At 39.6% G+C, this 8,573-nt stretch overlaps 1 protein-coding gene across 1 annotated transcript; it reads left to right on the top strand.

Moving 5' to 3' along the window:
* The first annotated feature begins 1,724 nt into the window (after positions 1–1,724).
* Positions 1,725–7,665, top strand: LOC127662276 (zona pellucida sperm-binding protein 3-like). The gene is made up of 10 exons (XM_052153407.1): positions 1,725–2,261; positions 2,337–2,455; positions 3,410–3,513; positions 3,580–3,757; positions 3,988–4,105; positions 4,174–4,259; positions 4,327–4,418; positions 4,485–4,547; positions 6,873–6,988; positions 7,555–7,665. The coding sequence occupies exons 1-10, from the start codon at positions 1,725–1,727 to the stop codon at positions 7,663–7,665; spliced, it is 1,524 nt and encodes a 507-aa protein (XP_052009367.1).
* Positions 7,666–8,573: the final 908 nt, after the last annotated feature.

Genomic DNA, 8,573 nt, shown 5'->3' with positions numbered 1-8,573 from the left:
TTAAATGCAGAGCCTAGGAAGCAAAGTAAAATTTGTATGCTTTTGCATATTATGAAGATATTTTTTTAGTAATGACTTTGTTGACTAAAAATGCAATCCTGCAGGTACCTGACTTATTCTAAAAGTGTCTATTTTCAATAATAAAGTTTTTTTTTTATTTATGTACACAAAAGATGAAGAAAATTGTTCAATTAAACCTATAACTACTAGACACCGTCATATTGACCGCACAGGACTTCTAATGTTAATCATTCCCGCGGTTGATGGTTGCTTAGCAACGGTTATTCTTTGACCGAGACAAACGTTGCCAACGGTCTCGAGTGCTATCGCTAATTTGCTCACAAATATAAATTGTTAGATTAAATGGGCTGATCAGTACAATGGTTGAATGGACTAGAAGTGTCCGAACTTAATGAAATCTCTTATTTGGGTAATTTTTTTTCAATTGAGACTGAGATTATAGAGTTTAGAATCTAGTAGATACTGAATTCCGGTAGTTCCAGTTTTAATGATAAACAAAGAATACTTTACTTTTAAAAATAATATACATAGGTTTACATATTTTGTCACTAAAAGGAAACCGTTTTAGATTTAAACACCTTTCTTGTCGTGTGTGTGTTGTGTGTGTACATAATCTAACCAGCAATGTTCTAGCGAGGTGGGTTATATAATTTAAGTTAATTGAGTTGTTTCGTGTTCTCCCAAAGAATTGCTTACTTAACCGTTGTCTGCTGAGCCCTAAAGCTTCTTTCACACTGACAGCGACAAAACCACCTCATACCATTAATTTTCAACAAGAACTGGCGACTTCCGGCAACACGAGCGACGTTGGTGACCGGATGTGGGTGTGTCCAGTGACGCAAAGTTGATAAATGTTTAACTTTATGCAAATGAAGAGCGATTTTCGCTTGCATTTGTCAGGACTTTTCCTTATTATTGTCCGGGAGCATTGCGATAGATTGCGTAATTTTGTTTTAACGTGTTATTTTTAATAAAATTAATCGCACTGAATTAACGTGTTAAATCGACAGCCCTAATATATATTTAAACACACCTCCCTAACCTAACACTTGAGCCTAATGGTACTCCAAGACACTTAAAAGAATACAATGCTATATGTCAAAAAATATATGTAACAAAAAAAAACATTTGTAAAATGTTTTGTATTAATTGTAATTTAAATGTATGCCAAAGTGGGTTAAAACTGACACTATTCTGGGAATTATAATTTTTTGTTGTAGATCATTTAATATGTAAATAATTAATTTCAAATGTACAGTTCCACTGCATCATAATTTTATTACACATTTTATTTAAAAATACAAGAATTTTGAGATTTATGACTTAGTACCTGACCAAGTAGAGACTGTTTCTGTACTGCTACGCTCCACATGTTTTCATCACCTTTATTCATGTTAAACGTTATGGTTTCACCTGCTTATTCTCTAATTTAATAAAAATAAATCCTCTCATCTTAAATTATAAAGTTCTCAAACAGTTCACAGTCCAGCTGCATATATGTAACATCATCTCCAGCCTGATTGGGATATAGGCTACGGTCTTTCCATATTGTCGTTTGTTAATGCTTGAACTCTGCAGGTCCAGAGTATAATTTAGTTAATTAATTGAGCTGAAAGGGGAGGAGACACCTTAATTCAAAGCTGTATTTAATAGCCCAACCTATCAGTGGTGTGTACTGAGGCATTGTCTGCAGGTTTGACAAAATGGAGCTCAGTCAAGGTGCAATTTTGGTTCTTGTGTGTGCTGTTTTTGGTCTGTGTGGTGCATGGACCAATTTGGGACAATTTAAAAATCCCAAATCAGACCTGGCTTCTTCATTCAGAGGTCCTGTTTCTTCAACTGCTGGTCTTTGGAATCCTCAACAGATAGCTGCTCCATATCAGGGTGCTTTGAGTGGTGATTCCAGAGGACTTCTGAAAGAGCCTCTTGGTGTTCAGTCCAAGCAGCTAATGCAAGGTCCAGTGAAGCCATTGGACTGGAGATATCCTGTTGTTCCTGAAGTACTGAGTGATTTGGCAGTGGATTTTCAGTTGAGGCAGCCTATTACTCCTAGCAGTGTAGCTGTTCAATGTGGAGAGCGAGCAGTACTGATAGAAGCAAAGCGAGACTTGTTTGGTAACGGTCTCTTGATCCAGCCATCTGGCCTTACTTTGGGAGGATGTTCTGCAGTTGGTGAGGACTCTGAATCTAAGGTTCTTATCTTTGAATATGAGCTACAGGACTGCAACAGTGTGCTGATGGTGAGAACCTGTACATTACTCTTGTTTGCTGTAGTCGAGTATGAACGACTGTGTAACCCCACTCCTTTTTTACAGATGACTGAAGATGCTCTTGTCTACACCTTTGCCCTTGCGTACACCCCTGAGCCATATGTTGGAACTCCAATTCACAGGGCTAATAGTGCCAACATTGGCATTCAGTGCCATTATTCAAGGCAAGTGATTTTGTAGCTTGCATCTCCAGGTCATGGTGACTTCTAAGGGATGTGTTACTGTAGCTTGTAATCGGCTTCATTTGAGCATCAAACTTGTTCCTTGATACAAATTGCAATTTCAAGGTGAGTCTGTTCATTTGTTGGCAGAGTTGGTCAAGCTACTTGCAATTTAACATTGAAGCCTACATGCTAACTGTAACTAGCCTTACTATTTGAGTTGCCCTTAAAATATTTGGCTACTCCAAGCTGCTAATTGGTAGCTAGCTAACTTGACTGTAAGGAGATATTTAAGATCTGAGAAGTTCCATTGAGCCCCTGCATTTTTATAAAGTTTATGTTCACTTGGTCTCAAGTAAATTTGTTTATTTTAAGTGGGTCATTTTACATGTAGACATGGCTTTTAGCTGATGTCTCCACACCATTTGGCAGCCATATTAGTTAATATCCTTGGATTATTATTTTTTTCAAAGTACAGATTCTTCTTGAATGAGGAAATGTAACTCCGCAGGCATTGGCGCTGACTACCACACCTGGAGTTGCGAGTTTGAATCCAGGGTGTGCTGAGTGACTCAACCGGTCTCCTAGGTAACCAAGTTTGCCCGGTTGCTAGGGAGGGTAGAGTCACATCGGTTAACCTCCTTGTTTCTATAATGTGATTTCTCGCTCCTTGGATTGCTTTGAGTTCTGCATCGATACAGTGGAGAATAGCGTGGGCTTCCATATGCACTATGTTTCCAGTAACGTGCTAAAGCCACGTGATAAGGTGCATGGATTGACCAACTCTTTCAGAGGCAACTGGGATCTTGTGCTACCTGGATTGAGGAGTCACCATGAGGATTGGGCATTCCAAATAGGGGAGGGGGGGATGCTCTAGTTTAAGTTTGTACTTTTAGCGTACTGTATGTTGCACAAGCTTATCACCTTAACCACATGGCAATGCCTCTTAAACTTCAGGTTTCACAATGTGAGCAGCAATGTCTTGATGCCAGCATGGGTCCCTTTTGCTTCAATGGCGTCTGGGGAAGAAGTCTTGGTTTTCTCCTTGAAGCTCATGACTGGTTAGTATTTCATCCAAATTCAGCTTTGTGACATTGGCTGTATCCTAAATGTGGCTTCTCTTGCAGATGACTGGTCCTTCCAGAGGCCTTCCAACTTGTACTTCCTGGGTGACCTTCTTCATTTTGAAGCCTCTGTGATTTTGTTCAATCATGTTCCTCTACGTGTTCTTGTGGACAGTTGTGTGGCCTCTCCATTGCCTGATGTGCAAGCTCAGCCGAGATATTCCTTTATTGAGAATCATGGGTAAGATCAGTTCTTAAAGTTACATCTGTTAGTTTTAGAAGGTAATGCCTGGCTGCCAGGTCTCGGAAGGATGTTTACGTTGTTAGGCAAAGGTGTTGGTTTTCTGTCTGACTCCAAACAAGCCCAATTAATGCAGTTTAACCTCTACAACGTTTGTCAACCGGGTGGCTTGTCTTGTGGACTACATGCTATCCTTAATTGCTTTTGGTAATGCCATCATCTGTCTTTAGGTGCTTCGTGGATGGCAAGTCTACAGGTTCCAATTCCTACTTCCTGCCTCAATCTCGGAGTGACAAATTACAGTTCCAGCTCGAAGCCTTCCTGTTCCAGCAGGGAGACAATCCCTCTGTATGTAGGAATTGGATAATGTTTTATATATTTTTCTTCTAGTTTTATAACTTCTGTTGCTTTTGTAGATTTACATCACATGCATTCTGAAGGCCATTCTTGCCTCCACCCCCACTGATGCCAAGCACAAGTCTTGTTCCTTCTATTCCAATGGGTAAGCTTCTTGCCATGTGGAGTTTTGATTAAGCTGAAGGTGCAGTGTCTGATCCTCTTAATTGCAGGTGGTTTGCTGCTGATGGCAATGACCAAGTTTGTGGCTGTTGTGACTCAACGTGTGGATCAGACAGTTTAAGTGCCCCTGCTGGCTATGGAGGTTGGTAGAATGCATTTCTAAGGTGTCTCTAAAAGAGGGGCTGCTTAACTTGGTTTTCTCTTCTAGGTCCTCAGTGGGAAGGAAAGGCCACCTTTGGTCCCATCGTGGTTCAACGGCAGCAGAAGACTGGTTTTCAATAAAACTGGCAATATTGGCCATTTTGCTTTACTCTGTCTGGCTTCATGTATTTCATGTGACTAGTTATACTAACTCCTGGTGTACTTCAGTTTGTAGTATAACTGGTTCGAGTAGGAACCGTGATCCCATTTGTTCTCAATATCCTCCGTAACATCAGACTGATTATGCCAGGTTTAGTTACTTTAACCTTCTCCTGTTTTTGGCACTTTTCTCTGCGCATATTGCCCTCTACTGTGCAGGGAGATGTTTTATAGTAATTTCTTTTTTTTTTTAAACTCTCCAAAACGGTCCCATTGCAGGTACCTCCCCTGTAAGCTTTTTTTTTTTAAGAGCAAAAAAGAGTCAGGGGAAAAATAAGTGATTATGAAAAATGTGTTATTTTAAGCTACATTTATCTTTCTGACATTCCACTTAATGTTGGTTGTTATGTAGAAGGCACAAATGTTGAGTGACAATGAGTTTACAATCAGAGACAAAACAAGTTTTGGCTTGAGCATGAAAGTGTTTCAGGTGTTCGTGACGGAAGCTCTTAGTCAATATATTTTATTAATGTTTACACCATTATATTGTGAAGACCTACTTATGACAATCAGAATTTGTGAAATATACTTGCGATTTCCGCCCCCCCCTCATTTTAAATTCAATATTGCCTTGGATAAACTAATTGTGACTTTCGGTTAAATGGTGAACTAAAGCATGATTCTGTGAGGGACAATCTGTTTGTTTCACTATAAGGTGCATCTGAATTCTGCATATAATGAAACGTCAATTCCAAAAATTGACAAACCTATTTGCTGTAAGGGCTGTGTGCTTATTCAGTGTGACCGCTTGATTTGGCATATATAGTTAATTACAAGGAAAGTCAATTAAGTATTTTGAGAGGTTTGTAAAAGCACAATCCAAAAAAATCTCTTAATATATTACTAAAATGCATTACGTTCTTGGGGCAGAAGAGTTAATCATTGGTAAGACTATACGTTTACAACCGTATTCAACAAACCATTCATTGGCATACAGTTCACAGCAATCCATTTCACAAGTGAATTTGTCAATCAGTTTGAGATTTATTATGAGGGCTTGTTTAAGGACCTGTTAATGTACACCTGCGTCAGACATGCTTGTGTTGCAGCATAAACATGACACTTAGGTCACTGTGTCATTAAATATAGTTTAATACTTGGAACACATCTTGAGATGCCTTAGTTCGAATTTGCACTCTCAAATGTTTTGAATGTAATGTTTGTGTTGTGCTGCTACCTGCTGGAGGGTTTTGTTCACTGTATAAACTGCACATTGCCCATACAGCTGAAGTTTCACTTAATGCCAGGAGCAGTTTCTGTATCTTTGGTCTCCCCATCATATTGTACTATTTGTGTCTCCCTAATATTGTACAATTTATTGTCTTACCTGGTCTCCATTTTGTACACTTTCCTTGTGTCGCCATTATATTTCACTCTTGCTGTTAGTCTCTGTCTTGTGTCTGGGTTGCCTCTTTTGGAGGGGGGAGTATCAGACTGTATCTCCTTGATTTGAGTTTGGCAAATCTGTCAATAACCACACCATGCTAAAAGTCAACTACAGCATCTTTTTCAATGGACAGAACTGCCAGTTGAAGTCTATCCTGGGGCCCGTTCTTCGTACGTCGCTAACTCACTTAGCTGGATTTGATTGTTGGCGATTTGGCATGATCTTGGATTGTTTGGTTCTTCGACGCTCATCCTGGACTTGCTGTCATAGCAACAGGTGTGCAAGCTTGAACCTGCTCACGAGCAGGCTTATTTCATGTAAACAGGATTAGATTGCGGCTTTATAAGCGGAGGAGATAGGGAAGTCTGTCGTAGCCATGTCTTGTCCATTTTTACGACAGCAACCTGTTGCGGAAGGTGCAAGAATAATTCGCAGAGCTTTTCGAATTAATCGCGTATTGCAGGATAGACAGGATCCTTTAGCGCAGCGCGACAGTGTAATTGTTGAGAGATATCGTTTTTCTCGTGAGGGTGTTATTTACATCATTAATTTGTTGGAACCACAAATTAAGTGTTCAACACGGAGGAGTCAGGCTTTGACAACTGCACAGTCTGTGTGCATTGCCCTGAGGTTCTTTGCAAGTGGCACGTTCCTTTACACTATCGGAGACGCAGAGAACTTAGTGAAAAGTTTACCTGGCACTCAAGCAGTTTTTAGGGGGGGTTTGTGGTATTTCCAAGCCACTTAAGACCCCAGGTTGTAAAGCAGAATTTTTTTGCTATTGCAGGTACATTTATAATTGTTAATCACCTGTAATCATGACCATGCCAAACAGTATGTGTCCTTCAGGCTTCCCTAACGTGATTGGTGCCATAGACTGCACACACGTCACCATCAAGGCCCCACCAGGCCCCAATGAAGGGGATTTTGTGAACCGAAAGGGGGTTCACAGTGTAAATGTGCAGGTAAGTTACTATTACAATTTATAATATTCCAGATTAGTAATATATTACATTAAAAAAAAAAAAAAAAAGGAATGGAATCATACCAACAGTATGCAGTTGACTGACTAAAATCTCTTAGATGGTGTGTGACTGTTCCATATAACAAATGTGGAAGCAAAATGGCCAGGATCAGTGCATGACTCAGTTTTCAGAGAGTCACATTTATGCACATTATTTGAATGTGGTAAGGGAACATATACATGTCAAGCTCACAGTATTACACACACTTATGCTGAGCCTAACAAAACTGCATTTTTCCATTATACAGGGGATTTTGATGGGATCCTGCTTGGAGACAGGGGCTATGCCTGCAGGCAGTATTTCATGACACCATTCCCTGACCCAAACCCTGGACCACAAACCCGTTACAATGCAGCTCTAGCCAGGACAAGGGCATGCATTGAAATGACCTTTGGGCAACTAAAGGAAAGATTTCAGTGTCTGAAGGGTCTGAGGGTTGCACCTGACAGGGCCTGTGACATAATTGTTGCATGTGCCATTGCATAACATTTGCCACTATCAAAAAGGAGAGGACCCCTGTGGTGGAGGTGCAGCCTGATGATGACCTCCAGCCAGTGCACTTGGACCAACCTAGTGGCAGAGCTGCACGGGACAGAATTGTGGAACACCGTTTTTGAATGTGTAATAAAAGACAAGACAAATATGCTTAGTTCCTGGAGCTTTATTTAAACAATTCTTTATAAAGCAAATCCAGCAAGTCATCTTTTGCCTGCAATAAGAGATAGTTATGTACAGTCAGCAATACTACTGTGTGTCAAATGGTGTATTAGTACTCTGAAGGTCCTTTTGAAGCAACTATCTCTAGTGCAATTTTTCTCTTTTTCAAGTTGTCGAGTTCAATTTATCCTTAATTTGTGTTTTTTCAGGTCAAAATATTTGATTTTGTTGAAGATGGCGTTTATATAGGGAGCAGATGTCACCCTGTGTCATTTTGTGAAAGAAAAAGAAAGGGTCAAAACATGCCTCATGCAACAAAAGTAAAAAGTAAAAGTACAACACTGTCCACCTCTGTATCAGTTCTTTGTGCAGACTCTTCTGCAAGCCTTTCTCTAGGTGTGGACTCCTGCAACTCATATTGCAGACAGAAAGAATAGGTACACAAGTATATAAAAATGAGTGTAAAGTTATTTATGCACTTACAGGTTCCTCCAAAGGACAGTCATCTGAGAGGGTTTCTTCACTGTCCTGTGCAATGGAAATAAATGGGTATTACAAAGTGTTGCATTTTCTTAGAAAAAGTACACAACTTACTGCATATGCTTCAGCCAGCACTTGCTTGGGAACAGGTAAAAGTGTTGGTGTATTATGTAAAACTGCAAAAAAAATTGTCATTACAATTAACTACACTGTAAAAAATATAATGTGATCAATAATTCATGCCAACATATTTAATAACTAAAATTTTAGAAGTTTTCACTTTCACAAACGGTTGAAATGACTGTCCCAGCCATTTGGATTATACTTCATTTAATGCAGCAACAAATAATTTTACAGTGTACTAAGAGAATTGAAAGCTCATTTAGCC

The sequence above is a fragment of the Xyrauchen texanus genome, chromosome 22 (genome assembly GCF_025860055.1).
Source record: "Xyrauchen texanus isolate HMW12.3.18 chromosome 22, RBS_HiC_50CHRs, whole genome shotgun sequence".
In the NCBI taxonomy this organism is placed as follows: Eukaryota; Metazoa; Chordata; class Actinopteri; order Cypriniformes; family Catostomidae; genus Xyrauchen; species Xyrauchen texanus.
Note: the sequence above shows the minus strand (reverse complement) of the source record. Positions and strands in the feature narration are given on the sequence as shown.